The following is a 20855-nucleotide window of genomic DNA, read 5'->3' on the forward strand; positions in this document are numbered from 1 at the left end:
CTAGTCATACGAACCTTAACTCCAAGACGAACTACGAAAGGCTTGATCCCTTCGACAAGGGAACGTAGGCAGCCGTCATAAGGCGCAGCCCCAATCTTATCGCGTTCTACTTTTAGAAGAGCGAGAAGACCACTTACCACGGACCTTTTCGACCATTAATTCTGCCTAACTCACCTAACTTGCCAAGCCACTCGCTAAAACCTCACGCTAGAAGCTCATTGTTCTAACGAGCTAGGGGCTAACTGTTGGGGTCAAAATCGGTCACGACGGAATCAATGTCAAAAGTCCATAAAAATCGGCATGAACGTTTTTACGAAAAATAAATCTTAGAAAACGATTTATTTTTACGAAGAATCTTGCAGAGAAAACACATTCACGAAAAATCAGAGAAAGACGCGAACAAAGTTGCCTCGTAGCAACCAGCGCAAAAGCTGGTTGCTACGTAGCGACCAAGCTCTCACTGAAGCTCGGTCGCTACGTAGCGACCGAGCTCTCACCGAAGCTCGGTCGCTACGTAGCGACCGAGCTCTCACCAAAGCTCGGTCGCTACGTAGTGACCGAGCTCTCACCGAAGCTCGGTCGCAACGTAGCGACCGAGCTCTCACCGAAGCTCGGTCGCAACGTAGCGACCGAGCACATACATGGCTCGGTCGCTACGTTGTGACCGAGCTCTCACCAAAGCTCGGTCGCTACGTAGCGACCGAGCTCTCACTGAAGCTCGGTCGCTACGTAGCGACCGTGCTGCTCTCCCCGAAGCTCGGTCGCTACGTAGCGACGGAGCACGTACACGGCTCGGTCGCTACGTAGCGACCGTGCACGCACACGACTCGGTCGCTACATAGCGACTGTGCTTTCTTAAAAATCGATACGACACGAATTCATGCATTCTCGTCTACTCTTTAATGCTATCTCCCGAAGACCGTAGCCAATCCATTTCATGTTTCTCGTCATTTGAAGTCATCAATCGAACTTTACGACAAAAACCGCTGGAAGTTCGTTTTTATCGAAAGAAGCCGTAATAAACGTTTCGAGTCAAACAACGGCCCAAAGAGGCCTAATACGTGACTCGAAACCCACTTACGATTTCTTAACCAAAAGCCCATAAGCCGTAGGACGGTTTATGCTTGGTTCGCAAGGAAAGATAAATGTCAAGTTTCCGCGGATAAATACGAAGTATTCGAAGATAATTAGAAAGATCGGGAAAAACGGAATATCTCCATTTTTAAGTTATGACGGCTTAAGGACAGAAGAGGAAAAAGCGTAAACCGACCTAGGAGCTAGTATATAAGGAGTCCTAGGCGAGAGGCACAGGGGACAACTTTTTAGACTCAGAACTCTCGGCACTTAGAAACTCTGAGGCATTATTCTCGACATGCTCTGTTTCCATGACTGGCACCTGATTACCAGACCAACGTGCACAAGTAGTTCGATCTCTTGGTTCACTCTTGAACTACGTTCGGCTTGATCCTCGAAAGGGGTATGTAGGCAGCCTTTCATAAGGTTCAGTCCGAAATCAATCAAAAACCTTTTCTGTATTTTCTTCGTCTTTTGTTATCGAGCTGCTAGTCAACTAGGTTTGAGCTTTTAGGCCGCTAGAACTAGGTAAATCGCTGACAGCCTTTGCGGCCAAGGCTTTTATGATCTCTTGTAATGATCGCAACTCTTTCACGCGGACTCGAAATAAGATCTACTGTTTTCTCTAAACACGTTTGTTATCTTTTCATGATTTCCGCATATATTTAGTCACTTGCCGTTGGCTCTCGCAGAGATCCGGGACCTTTGGGAAATTAGAGTTTTCCTAGTTTCCTAATTTAAACATAAATCGACAGTGTGAATTTCGGTTCCCACAGCAAGCAGCTAAGAGAATTCTTCGCTATCTCGCTGGAACTCCGACTCAGGGCATCTTCTTCTCTGCGTCCAACAAGCTCAAGCTTCACGCCTATTCAGACGCTGATTGGGCCGGCGATACAGATGACTATGTCTCGACGAACTCTTACATCGTTTACCTTGGCAGTCATTCTATCTCCTGGAGCTCGAAGAAACAAAATGGGGTAGCACGCTCCTCGGCGGAAGCAGAGTATCGCGCAGTCGCGAACACAGCTGCTGAGTTAAGCTGGATCTGCAGTATACTAACAGAACTCGGAGTCCAGGTTCCATCAGCTCCAATTGTTTTCTGCGACAATGTTTGTGCAACGTTCTTGTGTTCAAACCCTGTCTTTCATTCGTGTATGAAGCATATTGCTCTAGACTTTCATTATGTCAGAAGACAAGTCAAGAAAAGAGCTCTCAAGGTGTCACACGTGAATACCAGAGACCAACTGGCCGATGCTCTAACGAAACCTCTACTGCGGGCAAGATTTCTGGAACTACGAAACAAGATTGGAGTTACTACAGACACTCCATCTTGAGGGGGCGTGTTATAGATACGATTATGATTTATATATATTTCACAATCCCTTTTTTAGGAAGTATAGTTATTGTGAATACCTAGAGTCTCCATGTATATAAACCATCTCTTGTGTAATATAATAATCCTAGGATAAGACATGCGTCTTAAGCATGGTGAATTTATATGAAAATTACTTAAGAAATATCGTATGGAAAAAATATTTATATTCTTAATCGAATTAATATTTTTGGCCCTTTAAAAAAATTGTTAATTACAGAATTTGTTGACTCATGAGCTGATCCCATTTTTAAAAATATTTTAGGTCAAAAAATCACTTATCGCATAAGAACCTAACGTTTAGGGTGAAGAATCTCAGGCCTACTATTTGGTTACAATGAAACTATGTAAACTCAATTTTATATCATGATTTAGCAATTTTAAAATTAATTATGGTTATGAGGTGTTTACGTTCACGTGCTAATCCTATCTATCTTCAATATTTTTCTCTTTTTGTGTCATTTTCTTCATTTTGGTTATTGCTCGATATAAATATTGATTTTGATTTATTCTCATTTCGTTCTTTTGTTTTGGCCTCAGAATTAGAAAATATTTAAGATTTAAAATTATTAAAGAGATATATACTTAGGTTAAGATCTGCGCTTTGTGCATAATAAATATTTTATATTTATTACTTATTTTATGTTTTCTGCATATTATGAAATAATTAAATAAAAATTATATATTAAATAACTAACAAATAAGTTACTATTATGTAATAAATTGGCGTGCACATATAAATCAGACGACCGCTCTTGTTTATTCGCAATTATTTTAAGGTAAATAAATCAAAACAATCAATCTTATCTATCGTATATGATATATAATTAAATTTAAATGATCTTAAATAATTTTAATGTAGATATTTATTAAATGAGGTTTCTACTCATATGATTTTATGATTATTTGCATATTTGTGTATCAAAATTTTACACCAACAAATTTTTTTAAATGTGGAATGTTTAGTGGTTTCAATAATTTATAATCATTTAAGAAAAACAATGAAGATTTCAAAATTAAAATATTAATTTTTCAATATATATTCAATAAAAATATCAAAATATAAGTATGTATTTTCATATGATGTATAGTTTAATTTAAATGCTAAATATATATTAACATAAACAACTATTAAAATGAAATTATTTTTTCATATGATTTTATAATCATTGTATCTTGTTGTAGAAAAAAATTTAAACCTTGATCACAAAAGTTTATTTGAGATTTTTAACAGTTTTAGTAGTTTATACTCATTTTGAAAAATTCAAAATACAACATATACAAAAAAATCTAAATTTTTATTATATGATTAATTAATTATGTAATTTATTTTAATAATAAAGAATTAAACAAAACTCATAAAAAGTTGTTAGCAAATCTTTATTATTTAAAATCATTAATTGCTATATATATCTTAATCAAATTAGGTAATTCCGTAGGTTTTATTTAAGGAAAAAATATATATAATGAATTTCGATTTGATAAATGAATGGTCCATAATGGACATACTATGTAATATAACATTCCTTAACAGATAATTTTGGACTAACAAAATTCTCAATTGATTATCAAGCCGGTACGTAAGCAAAATTAGCATTTTAATTACGTTGTCATTTTTTAATTAGTACAAACTATAAGTTATAAATTTTTAAATGTTTCCAATTACATCGCAGGCCGGGCCTAGGGACCTATAACCACCATTGAGAAAATAATGGATATTTTTATCGTCGTATTCTTATTCATGTATTTTGTACGGTGTAAAAGCAAAATTTTGTACATATAACATATGTACAAGATATAGAAAAGGTACGATCAAAAGGTATCGATAATCGATCCTAAGAAAATCCGGTCCGGTTTAACAGCTTGTGTGAAATAAGTAAGAAGTAGATTTCGATCCGCGTAACCGTGCGATTTTTTTCTTTTATTTTTATATAAATATTTTGTTTTCAATTCTAAATTGGTATATATTATAATATATATGTGTCTATCAATTTTTAAAACATAATAAGTTTATTGTATATTTTTTTCATTGAATAGATTGTTTCAAACTTTCACATGTATTTGTATCTTCTTCTATATATATATTTTCGGATTATTATTTCATTATTAAAATCGTAACTATATATATAAAGATTAGTAAAATATTGTTTTATTGTCATATTCAAAGATATTGTAACATTTCACAAATTTAGAAAGTTTTAAAAAAATTAAATTTTTCGTTTCATAGATTTATATTATCGAGTAAATAATTAAACAATTAGTTTTTGTTTAATTTTTAAAATAAACTATATAGTTTAAAATTTGTTTTCATTGGTTTAAGGTAGTAAAGATTAATCATTGTTAGATAATATGATTTTTGTTATTTAAAAAAAATCTTTATAATTTTATAATTTAACATCGACAAATATTTAAATATTTAGCATATAGAGGTATAGTATTACAACATTAAATTATATCTATTTAATTTATACTATCTATAAATCCAATGAATCATCTATTGTTTAAATCCAATTATTGATAGCCCAATAAAAATTTCTGGTATGCCCAAAATTTAAATGATAAGATTATATATTAAATGTAACATGACTTTCTAGGAATATGTCCATTAGATCCATTTTTTAAAACAATCATACATGAATCAAGGTTGTGACTTCTTCTTTGATATATAACATGAATAGCACTATAGATGGGCACAAAAGTAAGTTTGACAAGTGCATACGGCTCTTTATTTGTCATAGGACATCACTCAGATGTGGTCTGTTGGTCATGCCGTATCATATAAGAAAAAACAAAACAGTTCGATAAACAAACAAAAATAGAGAACAAACACTCAACATCACGATGATAGAAATTAGAAACTAATTAACTCACCCGTCGATTCCTTGAATGTCCGCCAAGCAGGCTAAGCTTCTTGAAATAAATTGTTTTCAAGAAAAGGTTTATTGATCAAACTGCTAAAAAGGAAATAAAGAATGTGGGAGTCTACTGATCAAAATCAGAGTATGCGAGTCTATTCACTAGGTCAAAACTGCTAAAAAAAGGAAATAAAGAGTCAAAAGGAAATTTAGATAAAGGTAATTTAAATAAAGGAAAATTAACCAAATAAAAGATGAATCACCTCCATAGATATACTAACATTGAGCTACTATGGACTTTACGGAGCACTATGGATTTAGTGACGGAGGAGATTCTCACGAGACTGCCTGTGAAATCTCTAAAGAGATTCATGTGTGTTTCAAAGCTCTGGCTAACGCTCATCAGCTCACGATATTTCACCCACCGTTTCCTTATACAGTCCCTTCCCCTCGTCTTTACATGTGTTTATGGGATGTAAACAACTACCTTGACACTGAAATACTCTCATCGGCTCCTCAAGACGCTAATACTACTACTACTACTCCATCTGCCTTTTTAGTTGACCACGATCTGACCACCCCACGGATGGGAAGCTACATCTTGCAAAATCTTGGTGGCTTCATGTGCTACGTCTATTGGAATAAGCTTCGAATCTATAACCCTGCCACCAGACAACTTGTCACCTTACCCTTCAAAAAGTCCGACCACATGATCGTACCACCAGGAGGAAAAAAAATCGTCCGCTACTATTTCGGATACGACCCTCTTAACCACAAGTACAAAGTGGTCTCCTCGATTAGCGTACACCTAAAACAGAATATGGAAGTGATCAGTTCAGAGAATTGGGTATTTGTACTAGAAGGTGGACTATGTTTCTGGAAAAAGGCTGCTCTAACCTCACCGGACTTTTGTCCTCACGTGCCTTGCAAAATGGAAGGACTGTGTATCGATGGGGTTATATACTACATGGCTTTGCTTGGTCCGTTTGAATATGTGTTTGTTAGTTTCGACGTTAAATCTGAAGAGTTCAACATGATCCAAATACCTCGCAGGGACGGCGACGAGCTGCTTGAAAGGTTTCAGAATGTGGGTCTTTTGGAGTATGGTGGAAAACCAACTCTTTTTGACCAAACAAATCTTAAAGACAAGGGTGTCGTGGCTTTATGGTCTGTGGAAGATGCCGGGAGCAAGAAATGGTCGTGCAAGAGTCAGGTTGTGCAGCCTTCTCAACTGCATCTGGTCAATACCATTACATTCAATGTGAAAGGTACAACTCAAAACGGCAAGGTTCTCCTGATACCAAAGGATTTTCTTTTTACTTTTCACATTCTCTCTTATGATATTCAAAAATATGATATGAGAAAGATTGAGATCAGAGGTATGTGTCGACGTGATGTTTATGGACCAGAGTGAGAGAGTCATTAGGGCATCATTATTGGGAGTCCCTTAAGGTGTTCCTTAGAGGAAGGGGGTGGGAACCGAGGAAGAAAGAGAAGGAAAAAGTTCCTAATTAAGGGCTGTCCCTTACTCTCCAACGACCAAAAAAAAAAAAACAAAACAAGAGACTCTCTATCTTTTTCTCTTCATCACACCAATAATGATGCCCTTAGTAGTAATTTTGTAACTTCTCTCGATTGGACAGAGAGATAATCAAATTGAAAAAAAAACTAAAGAGTTGATCAATTCAAAGATACATAATTAAATATAATGATAATCTTTTGCATATGTAAATTTTGCAACATAAGTAAATTGTAACAATTGGTTGGTATTTATTTTCATTTATTAGTATATTCTGGTTCATTTTGTAATTTATATGTATAAAAATAAATAAAATAGTAATATAAATAATAATATGCTGCTATTTTATTCAATCTATACTTTTGGGTGTAATAATTTGGATTGGTCCATTTATTTATTTTGTGTGTATATATTGAATTAGATATATTCCTTTAAATAAAGTACTACTACTTTTATTTTAATTAAACCAAATAAGATTAGTTTTATTCATTTTTGGTTCTTCATCTAAGATGTGTAAAATATTTTCATAAGTATTTGTATATTTTTTATTTGACAAAAAAAATCATAAAAAGCTAAAGTGAAAATCAGTATAAAATTGCATAAACGAACAAAACCAATATAAATTTAAAAATTCATGAACATCTATCTATATTTATAAAATAATTCAAATATTATAAAGTCTAAGTGATTTATACTTTCGATGTATAAAAGATAAATTGAAAATTATTTTAAATAATCTATAGTCCATAGAAGTACATTTAGTTAAACATATAATTTCCAGATCATATTTAGTCATCATGTAGTTTTTGGAATTGAACGGGAAGTTCCCACCTTACTATGTCAAGGCATTGTGCAAAGTATCAATAAATGGTTGAATCATTCAGAGAACTCAGCTATAGCTTAGCTTGTGCTCTTCTATAAAAGATCTGTGGTTGTGATGGAAATGGAAGAATAAAAAAGTTCATATTATTTTTATTACCATCTGATCACACTAATGTTACATAAAATTAGTTTAAAGGTCAATAATTCCGGCAAAAGGACCAGACAGAGTTCCGACATAAAGCCTTCCTTCGAATTCGTTAACCTCGCTGACTAAAGTATCTCCAAACTTATCCTTCACCGAAATTGTCTGAAGCACTCTACCATCAGAGTTAATTTTAACCGCTGACGGGTTTGTTGGTCCGGTGGCTGTGTTCACTACCGAAGCAACCCAAAAGTTTCCGGAAGAACCGATCCTCTTGATATTGTCAGGGTTCGAGACCGCATTAGTGAAGTCTTCAGAAGTACCAGCTTTAGACCCCTTGATCCAATACCTCTTGATGTTACTCTTGATGAACTGACTAACCAGCACAAACGAACCGTCTGAGCTAGCGGCACAACCGGCTGAGCCACTTAGACCTTCGAGCAATACAGTCACGACCCTTTTGATGGATCGTACTTGAAGAGTTTCCCGGAAGCGTCTTTTGATGCCACTGCTTTTAACACGTCGCTACATTCATAACCAATAGTAAACATATTGCTTAGTAATAGATAAATGAATTTTAACTTATTTCAGTTAATAATATACTAAAAGATGAACATGATTCAAACAAACTGTATGACATCGGTCTATTTAACATATACCCTTACAAAATAAATTAGGTTTAGTTAAGTTTTAAGAATTTTAAAAGTTATAAATATAATTTTTTTTATGAAATGCTCAAAATAATCGTTTTAGAAAAATAGTTTAAAATTTTTTGTTTTGTTTACATCGCATAAATCAATTGTTATAACATTGGTTCATGTAAAGATGAATATATTTGATAAAGTAATAAAACTGTATATTTTGTTTTTGGAAAGGACACAAATACCAGTTAAGATTATTTTTAAAAAGAAAATTCTACATTAGTTTTGTTTATAGAGAATTTGGCAAGTTCATTATTTATTTTAATATAAGAAAAATGAAACTTTACCCAGGGCTAAATTTTGAGCTGAAGGAAGTGAAGTAGACGACCCCGGTTGTGGGATCAACGTCGAGGCCATCGAGAAACAAGAAGGGCTTGCCGTCAGCCCTGTCGGCGATCTTCTTGGCGTAGCCACCACCACTAGGAATGACGTGGAGACCCAACGGAGCATCGGCCACGTAGAGCTCTCCTGTTTTGTTGTTGAATGCTATTCCGGCCGGCCGGCCGCATTTACTCATATAAGCTATTCCAAGTGCTCCATCGCACCATTGCGACTTCCTAAAGTAAATCATGTGAATTTTTAGAAAAAGAAAGAAAATAAAACAAAGGGGAGCTATGGAATGAAAATTAACATTACAAAAAAAATAATGACTATGGAATATTGATTTGACTTTTTCACGTTGAGGGGTAACGTGTACAATAATGAGAGAAGACTAATTACCCACAGTTAGCAATCAACAGGTAACGTGACTACCCACATGGTTAACGTCATTAATTACGTTTATGGAATGAAAATCAACATTCTCTACCCCCTTTCGTTTCATAAAAGATTTGTTGATCACAATTCACAAAGTCTTGATCCATATCAGTACTAGTAATTTGAAACAAGAAAATACTATATGACTATGATTTGGTAAAATTAGGGGGTGGGGATCAAAGACAATATCACAAAAAAAAAATATTTAAAGTTGATCAACTAAGAGTTTGTAGCATTTTCAACACTAAAACTCAAACATTAAACAAAACATAATATAACTATTAAAAATATTTTTAGCGTCTAAGGTTTAGTGTTCTGCAGACAACGTTAAAAATATTATTTTTTTAAAAAAAAAATTTTGTAACTACTATTATTTTTTATTTGTTTTTTTATCTTTTTATTTTACAAACATAATATAACTTGATAATATTTTGTTTCTTTTTCTAAAAGATATCAAATGTGAAATAACGAAATTATGTTGGTCGGTGAACCTAGAGAACTCAAAAATAACTCATACGAAAATACTCCATTAGACTTCACGACGCAATGTTTAGAAATATTTGACCATTAGATTTGACCAAATCTGAATCTATTTATTATGCAGAAGGTTTGAAGGAAAAGGCAACACTAAATGATTTTCATTTGATGAATTTAAAAGTAGGTTGCTGCAGTTGCCGACCCCAGAAGAAAGTAGGTTGCAGTCATTTCTAATTGATAAAATCCTAACATGATACGACTATCAAGTACATAGACGTATTCGTATTTTCCCAACGAAGTTTGTCAATTCGTATTTCTATGTTACTCTATAATAGCAGGAACGAGTCATGTTGTAATAACGATATAATCCACTTTAATATAACAAAGCCGTGATCTTTCTTTCGTTAAACCAAAAGAATCAAAAAGCTTACGAGGATACTGTGATATAGCCAAAATCGACGTAACCCTTCCCCGGTAGATATTTAAAGATTTTACCGCCGGAAACTCCGGTGTAGAAACCTTTTCCGGTGGAATCAAAGGCGAAAGCTTCAGGGCCTGACCTTTTTCCCGGAACTGGAAATTTTTGGAAGGACGCAGCACCTGAGAAAATAGCCAGAGAAAATGAGAGAAGAAGAGAAATCACGGAAACAAACGACGTCATAACTTTTGTTTGTGTGTTTTCGTCAGATTAGTCTTGTAATGTGTATATTTATAGATTTGATTTTTAAAAGGATTCCTTTTATTAATCTTTCTTCTTTTGCATTCAAGTATTTGTAGAAATGAATATTCATATTCATGGAGCAGCAAATCAGACCAAATAAGTAGTTAATTGGGTATAAAGAACAAAATACGCCTAAATTGTGTTAAAATCTCATGATTAGAATTGACTGATGAAAGATACGGGGTATCTTAGAAGCAATTGGTTAAAAATGAAAAAAAATTGGTGACGAGAATGGTATACGTAGGCCTGAGACTTATTATCCGAGATCCGGATTCGATTTGAGATCCGCTCCGGATCCGGTCTGAAAATAGGATATTCTGGGTGCCTAGATCCGAATCCGGATAGTAAAATCTTGGATCCGTCCAAACCGAATCCGAATCCGGATATCTTAATTTTTAAGTCCGGATATCTTAATTTTTAAGTCCGGATATCCGGATCCGGATCTGTATTTTTAAAACACATTAAATTTTTAAATTTCATTAATATTTATATTTGATATATTAATATTTATACATGAATTAATCTTATAATATTATATTTTAGTTTTTACAATATTATAGACATATATAAATATATTTATAAATATTTGATTTATATATTATATTAAAAAAATTAGGATTTTTTAAAAAAAAATATTATTTTTAATTATTTTTACGGATCCGGATATCTGCGGGTAATAGAATATCGGGACGGATATCCGGAAACCACGAATCCGGATCCGGATATTAAGTTCACGGATCCGGATACCCCGAATTTCCCGAATATCCGGATCCGTCCCAGGCCTAGGTATATGTACCTTTAAGTTTTCAAAGTATAATATTATTATTAATTACCATTCATATAATTTATCAAGCTTTATGTTTTCACGTTTAGAAAATAATTTTGTTATATACTTCAGGTGTGTTAGATATATAGCTAAGAATGCCATTAATCTCAAATTTTAGCAGTTTATGATAATTCTGTGATAATTATATCCATGTCATCTTATTCAACTTTTACGACATTTGAAAGTACCAACTTTGGATCCCTTGATATTACGTTTCACTCTCTCGACATTTTCTTTATATTATCAACCGTCATTATGTTAGATATATGTATTCTACTAGGAGTTTTCCTCCGCATTGCGCAGAAATAGTAATTTTTAATATAATATTTTTTATTTGAAAAGAAAATTTTGATTTATATTTCAACATATTAATTTATATTTTAACTTCAATAGTTATAAAAAATTATAAACGTATTTTTGTAATCTTATTTTTTTATTTGGTAAAATTATTTAAATTTGATTTGATTTAATTTTTAATAAAGATAAAATTAGATTTTATAAAAATAATTTTAATTATATTATTGTGTTTAATGATTATTTATTTTAAATATATATATAGATATATATATATATATCTTCCCATAATTTTAAATATATACATATATATATATATATATTTACATATAAATATAAATTCTAATAAATTTGAGACTTTGTTTTTTTTAGTTAAACTGAAAAATCTCTTTGTTAATTTAAATGATGAAGATGAACGGATAAATTTAAATAATGTTTAAATATTTAACTATCAAATTTTTTTTGGATTAGTGTTACTTTATTTAGTTTATTTTTATTAATGTGAGATACATATATACATATATATTATTATTTTAATTGTGATATGAATTATTAATATATTTAATAGTTTACCATAAATAAATATTTATATGGAAAATTGACATTAATGATGATATATGAGTTATTTTTATTACCATATTTAAAATCCCTACAAAAAGATTTAAAGTTTTATAAGGAAATTTTACATCTCACAATTACTATGATGCCATGTCACTATTTTCTAAAACCATGTCATCTATTTTAAATGTCATGTCATCTTTTTTTTAAACAATAGCATATATATATATAGTGATTGTAGTGACGACAAATGTATAAATCACTTCGCAAATATAGTGTAGGGGATATTTGCACGGCGCCTTACATTATGGGCCCCCTATTTTTTAAACAATAGCATATATATATATATATATATAATTAGGTATAAAGTAGTATAATCGAAAAATTAGTTTATTAATATAATAATAAACTATTAAGTAAGTTTCATATTATTATGATTTAGATATAAAAAAAATAGTTGTGAAGTTAAAGCCAAGAAAATATCAGTTTATTTTAAAATATTATAATATCTTTTAAAAATTAAACATAACCGATTTTGTTTCTATTGATATTTTTATTTTACAATAACTTAACTTTTTCTGTAATTATTTAGTATATCATTTTCTATATTATAAACTATAATTCTTTAAATAAGAGTTTCGTAAAATTTAATTAAAAAATTGATTAATATGAATAATTTTATTTTGATAGGTCCTTATAATCACCGGACAGGCTCTTAGAGTAGCTCCATCGGCAAGCTTTTCAATGAGTTTTTAGTATTTAAGAAAAAGAAAAAATAAATTAATTTTGGTGAGAGAACGTTGAAAGGTTCTGATTACAGGGTTTTAAGAATCGGTTGCAAACTTAAAAGGACAGATGTCATTGCAGTAGTGTTTCAACTGGTTTTGGAAAATTAATACATAATTAAATTACTATAATAACATTATTTTTTTTTTTAGAACCTTTCACAGGTTGTAACCGATGGAGCTGGCCTTAGTGTTAGTTATCTAGTTCTTATGTAAGTTAATTAAAAGCACATCCTTTTTTTTTTACTAAAATCCATTTATATAGTTAGTAATCACATAATCAATCAAGTAACACTAGGTGTTTTCCTGCACTATGTGCAGTGATAAATTTTTGAAAGTTAAATTATATTTAAAATGAAATTTATTAATATTATATATTTTATTATTTTTGACTAATATTTAATATAAAGTTGATTATTTAAGCATAAAATTAAGAAACAAAATAATTTGTTTATTTAAAATTACATTTAATATTATATATGTATTATATTTAAAATTTGAATCTTAGATAAAAAATTTATCTATTTAATTTGGTTAAATGAATTAAATCAACTTGTATAAAATTACTAAAAATCATATAAAAATTGTATAGTTATTAAAATTATAACTAAACAATATTTATAAAATTTGTAGATATCTAAAAGAAACTAACGAAATTACGATTAACAATTTATTAAGTTTTTAAAAAAGATGTAGAAAATTTTGAAAATATTAGTAATAAAAATTGTATAATTATAAAAATATAATTAAATAATATATTTCGAAATTTATAATGCATATTTCAATATATTTATTTTAATGATGATTTATGAATTATTACCATATTTTAAGAAGTTTAACAAAAATATAAATCAACATTAAATATAATGTATTAGTTATTGTCATATTTTATAAAGTGTACCAAAAATATATGTCAGTCATATTAACTATAAGCCATGTCATCAATCTAGTTATCCATATCATCATTTTTTTGTAAAAATGATTGTAAATAGGACATGTGACAAAATCAATTCGCAAGAGGATTTTTCGGATAGATAGTCTGTGTTCCCATTTAATTTTGACATATATTGCTGGAGATAAAGTCAAGCAAAACTGCTAGTTTTTTTTTTGGATTAATCTCGTAGTATCCCACTCTCGTACCTATGAATCCATAAAAAATGCTAGTTTTAATTCAAAAAAAAACAAATTCTAATCATATTATGATTATTTTTTTTTTAATATTTATAAATTTCAGAAATATTATTTAATTTTATGTTTTGTTAATTATACATAAAAAAAAAACTTTCCCTTAATTTTATCGAATTTTATTTAATATATATTAACCAAAATAAATAAATAAAAATATTTCTAATATATATATATTATTACTAAATATAAATGTAAATAAAAATGTTTATTTTATCTTAATTTTTACATAGAATTAAAATATTGCACGCAAATAATAAAACCAAAAAATTTATTTATAAATATAATTTTAAATTTTATTTCTTCACATGGTTGCAGAAAAACATCTAGTAGCACGATATTAACATAGTCATAGATATTACCAAATACATAAATACTACACTGCATGTTACGTTTTTTACAATATACCTGAGCTGAAGTAATGTTGTTTTCGTTAAGAAGCAACCAAAACCTGTCAATGGTAAACTCAAATTCGTATTTTCTTCTTTACCAGTGTTGTTCGGAAATTATGGAAAAAGTTCATAATGCCTTATGGACTGAAATAAAAATTTATTTTTTTCTTTTATGTTCTTTTATATTCTTTTTATTATGTTATGTACACAATTAATTAAATTTATTGTATTAAATCGTGATGCACTATAAGTAACCAACTTCTTTGCCTATGCTTCGGATCGAACATGTTCCTAACGAACGATCAAAACTAGGTTATGGTAATGCAACTATATTTTTCTCAAAAATTATTTATTGTTTCAGAGACAAAAAAAATTATTTATTTACATATAATAAGACAACTATAAGGAAACATCCCTCCTCAAATACAACCAAAAAAAAAAGGAAGGAAGTTCACAAACCTTGTTTAGAATTTTGAAAGGATATTATCACTTTAATTTAGATTAGTAATTAATCATAAATAGGGACTTTTTCAACATGGTCACAAACGTGGGCAATCACCTAATACACAAACGTGGGCAATCACCTAATACCAATCTAAAGTTTCATAACTCCGGCAAAAGGTCCAGTAAGAGTTCCAATATACAGTTTGCCGTCGACCTCGTTGGCTTCACTGAGCAATGTATTACCAAACTCATTCTTGAGAAAAATGGTCTGAAGCACTTTTCCATTAGAATCGATTTTGACAGCCGAAGGGTCCGTGGGCATTACGACCTTGTTAATAACGGAAGCGACCCAAAAATTTCCAGTAGAACCGATCCTCCTGATGTTGTCGGGGTTCGAGACAGAACTTGAGAAGATGTCATCAGTAGATCCAGCTTTTGGTCCTTTGATCCAATACCTCTTGATGTTACTCTTTATGAACTCGCTAACCAGCACGAATGAACCATCAGAGCTCACGGCGCAACCAGCCGCACCACTTAGATCTTCCATTAACACAGTCACTGCTTTGGTCGCTGGGTCGTATTTGAAGAGCTTTCCACTTGCGTCTTTTACTCCCACTGCGATAAACACTTCGCTGCATTGCATAACCAACAAATATTCATATACAGTATACATGTATTAATCAAACCAAATTAATTTACTTACAAATACCCTAATTAAGTTATAAAACATTATAAAAATTGTATGATAAATATTAAATATATAAATAGAAGACAAAACTTGTAGCATAATATATTAGTCTGTACTAGTGCCATTATCATGCTAGTCGAGTTTATAATCATGAATTTACGTGTATGTCTGACTTATAGACGATAGAAAACTATATATATAAGATCGAATATGGTATACCTGGGGCTGAACTTGGAGCTGAAAGAAGTGAAGTAGACGACACCGGTGGTGGGATCAACGTCAAGACCGTCGAGGAACTTGAAGGGCTTTCCGTCAACACTGTCTGCGATCTTTGTGGCCACACCTCCGGCGGGATGGATAACGTGAAGACCCAATGGAGCATCAGCGACGTAAAGGTCACCTGTCTTTGGGTTGAAGGCTATCCCCGCAGGTCGGCCACATTTCTTGGCCAATGCGGTTCCAAATACTCCTTTGCACCACGAAGAAGTTCTATAGTAAACACAAACCAATTAAAATTAAAATCAGAAAAAAGGTTTTAATATGAACAACGTTATTTTAAGAGCTACATGGTGTTTCATGCAGCAATAAACATATTTTGTGTTTTAAAGGGAAAATAGAGCATTAACAATTCAAACAATGATCAAAGACATGTCTTAATATTACAATTCATGAGATTTAATAATAAACCATTACCTTTCAGTTTTTAAAACTAATTCAAATCTTTAAAAGGGAAAATTTAAATTTCATTTTTTTGAAACAATTAAGAACATAATCATCAAAACATGTGATCTTGAAAGTTCAAATTAAGAAATAATTGAGATTGAGGAACTTACGAAGTCTTAGTTATCTGAGCAAAATCGACAAAACCTTTGTCAGGAGTATACTTGAGGATTTTACCACCGGAGACTCCGGTGTAGAAATCTTTTCCGGTGGAATCAAAGGCAAAAGATTCAGGGCCTGACCTCTTTCCCGGCACCGGAAGTTTCTGGAAAGATGCGTCGTCGGAGACAACAGCTGACAAAAGCGAGAGAAGAAGAAGAGAAATCAAGAAGATATACAACGTCATTCTGTATTCTTAGTTGTGTTTTCAATGTAGAAACTATTGTTAGTACAAGGATCTGTTTATGAGTTATATTTATATACAGATTTGATTTGAAAATAAGAAAATAGAGATTTCTTTTTTTGCTTGTTGACCAACAAAATAGAAAATATGTATTGTTACCGTTGTAGAAAATAGAAAATATGTAGTAACATTTCTTTTTCTGGGGGATTTGTGAGATTTTGTGGGTAATAAAAGTCAAATACATGCACTCCACATTAAATCCTAAACATTCTTAAGTATTTACGGAGTAAATCAGGCTCAAATAAGGAAATTAGCTGAATATAAAGAACCAAATATGCTCAGATCATATAATTATGTATATCTTTGATTAGTACTCATTTGATTTCAAATCCCCTATATATTAATCTTGGAGCATTACAATATATTTCCGTAGCCACTGTCATCAATAAGATAATTCTTAGAATTATTAGAAAAATAAGTTGGTCCATATAAATATATATTATATTTTTATTAAAATAACTATCAAATTAATTAGTAATATATAAAAGAATATTCTCAATTATTTCCTTAAAAAAAAGCTACGAAATTACCTAATATGATTAACATATATATGATAATTAAAGATTATCAATCTCTATAATATTATTTGATAAGTCAGTTTCTTATGTGTCGCGCTCATGTTAACTCTCACGATAGTTGATTACACTGATACCCTTAATAAATTAAAAAAAATATTACATTTAAATACTATTATTGAAATTTTAATTTAGTTTCCTTTTAAAAAATTTTCAAATAACATATATAATAAAAACGAAACATTTATAAAGTTAAAAAACGAAAATATATGTATATATATAATATGATTTCATTAAACATTTATAAAGTTAAAAAATGAAAATATATGTATATATATAATATGATTTCATTAAAAAAGAAAAGTTCACAAAATAGAAATATTCCATTTAAATATTATTTTAAATAACATAAAATATAGTTTTCAAGTAATAAAATATTTCTTTATATCTATATTTTCTTAGATGAAAATATTTATTGCATATAATGTGATTTCATAAAACAACATTCACACACATAATCTTGATGTTAAAAGATACATAATCATGATATTAGAAAAAAAGAAATATTATTTATTTTAAAACATAATTTTAAACAATACAAAAATATATATTTTCAAAGTAACAGAAATAGTTTTTTATATGTCTATCTATTTTCTTACATGATTACATAAAACAATTAAGTAACATAAACTGATATATGTTTAATTGACTAAAAATAGTTTATAATTAGTATTATTGAAATGTTTATTTATTTTTCATATATGTAGTTGAATATAATATCTTTCAACTGCAGCAAAAAAATCTATACCTTAAATTTACTTATATAATATGATTTTTAAAATACAATCACATAATGTTTTTAATGCTTATTTTTATGAGATACTAAAAACATTAACAATAAATTTCTTTCTATCAAATAATTACAAAATATTTTAAAAAAAACATAAAACTATATACTTTAACGAGGTAGATATATTATTTTTTCATAATATTAAATTTGCTTTTACATTTTTTTTATGTTTGTGGAACTTAATATGACTATAATTAAAATACCAAAGCAAAGAATTCTCATTTAAAGATTACTTAAAATAAATTTCAGTTTACTATTTAATATATCTAAGGCATAAAGTTATTTAGACTTTATAAAATAATTGAATTACTGTAATATTGATATGTGTTCATGAGCTATCAAAAATGTATTAGTTACTTATATATATAACTTCATATTGATCATCGCTTTATTTTCTGATATTTGTTTTGAAAAAAACAATATATAATTTGATAAATATTATGAAACTACATGCACATTTAAACGATAAATAAAATTAATTTGATTTTACTTAATGATAATAAAAAATAATAGCACTTCAGTTTGAATTTGAAAGATTATATGTAACTCAATATACTAACAACATGAGTGACTCGACCAATTCAATATCTAAATTCATAGATTTAACTACAATAAGAATGAATAGTTTAATAATAAAAATTTATTTTATAAATGTAAATTAGAGGATGACTCAAAACATATTAATAAATGAAAATAAAATATTAACCAACTGTTATAATTTAGTTCTTTTGTAAAATTTATATATATGCATGAGATTGTAGAATATTATCGTTATATTAATTTATGTAATTTAGTTTATTTTATATTTCAGTCTAAGCACAATATATTTTAAGTTATACATCATCTTCTTTAAATATATTTACATATCTAAGACAACAACAAACGTAAATCCAAATAAGAAAATTAATCATAATTCTAATATATTTAAAATAAAAATATTATAGTTGAATTCAGAGAAATAGATGCAATCTAATAAGCCCAAATGAAAATTAAATCAACTGTAGAGAACAGCAAAACCGACTAGATATAACATATCTAAAATCATATGTCTAATGAAAGTAATATAATATTATTAATATAAATTTTGCATACAAATTAGAAGTTAATTTAAAATTAAAAATAAATAGCAAATAAATTATTATAGTATATTTATTTTATAAATATTTATACCCGTGCATGAGCACGGGAAAATCACCTAGTAATACATATTTGATAACAATTTTTGTATCCTCTCTATTTTTTGTTTAATGTTATATTATTAAAATAAATTAAAAATCACATTAAGCATATAATTAAAAAATTCTATTTTTTCTTATATGTTATATTTTGATTTTTTTTAAACAACTATAATTAGTAAAAATGGTAAAAATCCCACATTGAAAATTTTGTGATTAGTAGTTTAAATTTTTTTGTTCAATCAAGATACAAATGATCATAAATTGTATGAATATGAAATCTCATTAATAAATATTCATATTATATATATATATATATATATTAATACCATTTATATTATATAAAATATAAAATATAAAATATGTTAATTTTAAATTTGCATTGAAAAATTATTGAGATCTTAATATTAGATGATAACTTATGGAAATGCAATAGTAAATAAATCGAGAGCAAAAAAACCTAATCTCCTTTCGTCATTTATAACGATGTTGTCTGTCTGGTTTTAGTGTCGGCCACAAAACTTAATTTTCTTTTGTGTATATGGAGTCTTAAAAATAATTAAAAAAGATGTAATACGTTAATTTTTCAACAACGGTGGTACATTTAAGAGACCAACATTTGTATTCGATATTTTACAATTGATAAAGGTTGTAGTGTTGCAAAATGTTTTAACCATTTAATGAACAAATATAATATAAAAAACTCATTCCGCGCATGCGCGCGGGTTATCATCTAGTGTATAGTTAAAAACCGGAAAGCTTAAGAGCCTGACTGGACATAATTTATAAGCTATGATTTTGTGAATAGTCAATTTACTTCTTAATTACAAACTAATAATGTTAATGTATATGTTATTTTTTGTCATCAGACTCATGAAGACTCTGTAAACTATACGGGTAACTCTGCATCTATGCGAAAGACAAATGACGGTTGTTTTCTGATACTGCGTGTAAGACTTGAATTTGATGTTCGTAATACATGAATGATTTCTAAGTTGTGAAATCTTCCTTTCAAGGGATCTTGATATCTTCCAAATAACTTGCAAAAGCTGGTCATTTTTCTGCTTCCTAAACCATCTTCGTCAATTGAAAATAATCTGTTACAAATGTGACCTGAAACTGACGTAAATTCCTCATACATTCCATTGTCCAGATAAGCGCTTCCACTTCTGAGTGAAAGAGTGACAGACTAACCCTAGTGTTTCTCGTCTCCGTCAATCCATCAAAGCTTTCTAACATACTATACAAACTTTGTCCAGAGAAATTGTCCATGACCCATCCGTAAAACACCTGCCTAGTATGGATGATAAAATCGTGATCTCTATCTTTGTATTTTGGGCCATCCTCTGTATAATTGATGTATTTGCCTCGGTCCAAAAAGTAAAGATTTCGTTTATGCCAATTTTAAAATGTCCATGAGATAAATAACCATATTACCGAAGACTTTGGTCTTCTATTTGCGGAAGATTCTCCCAAAGAAAATGGTCCGTAAATACATATGTTATTTATAATTTATCAAATTCGAATTAGTTCGTTGTGTTTATAATTCATATTTTATCTTTGAAGAAAAAACACAGCATC

General features: G+C 29.7%; 1 protein-coding gene and 2 pseudogenes across 1 annotated transcript; 1 reads left to right on the forward strand and 2 right to left on the reverse strand.

Annotated features, from left to right (window-relative positions):
- The first annotated feature begins 5077 nt into the window (after positions 1-5077).
- LOC106378062 lies at positions 5078-6943 on the forward strand (annotated as a pseudogene).
- Positions 6944-7785: 842 nt separating this feature from the next.
- LOC125581725 lies at positions 7786-10591 on the reverse strand (annotated as a pseudogene).
- Positions 10592-15005: 4414 nt separating this feature from the next.
- On the reverse strand, positions 15006-16719 carry LOC125581726 (protein STRICTOSIDINE SYNTHASE-LIKE 12-like). The gene is made up of 3 exons (XM_048747657.1): positions 16445-16719; positions 15831-16100; positions 15006-15555 (listed from the first exon to the last, which is right to left on the reverse strand). The coding sequence occupies exons 1-3, from the start codon at positions 16675-16677 to the stop codon at positions 15075-15077; spliced, it is 984 nt and encodes a 327-aa protein (XP_048603614.1). The 5' UTR covers positions 16678-16719; the 3' UTR covers positions 15006-15074.
- Positions 16720-20855: the final 4136 nt, after the last annotated feature.

This window comes from Brassica napus, chromosome C2, assembly GCF_020379485.1.
Source record: "Brassica napus cultivar Da-Ae chromosome C2, Da-Ae, whole genome shotgun sequence".
In the NCBI taxonomy this organism is placed as follows: Eukaryota; Viridiplantae; Streptophyta; class Magnoliopsida; order Brassicales; family Brassicaceae; genus Brassica; species Brassica napus.

Bases quoted from the DNA above. Each gene is read 5' to 3' on its own strand.
- LOC125581726 (XM_048747657.1), bottom strand. From the start codon at position 16,677: ATGACGTTGTATATCTTCTTGATTTCTCTTCTTCTTCTCTCGCTTTTG. The intron at 16,101-16,444 runs GTAAGTTCCTCA...TGTTTACTATAG, and splicing joins GCTCAGATAACTAAGACTTC to AACTTCTTCGTGGTGCAAAG. The intron at 15,556-15,830 runs GTATACCATATT...TATGCAATGCAG, and splicing joins AGCTCCAAGTTCAGCCCCAG to CGAAGTGTTTATCGCAGTGG.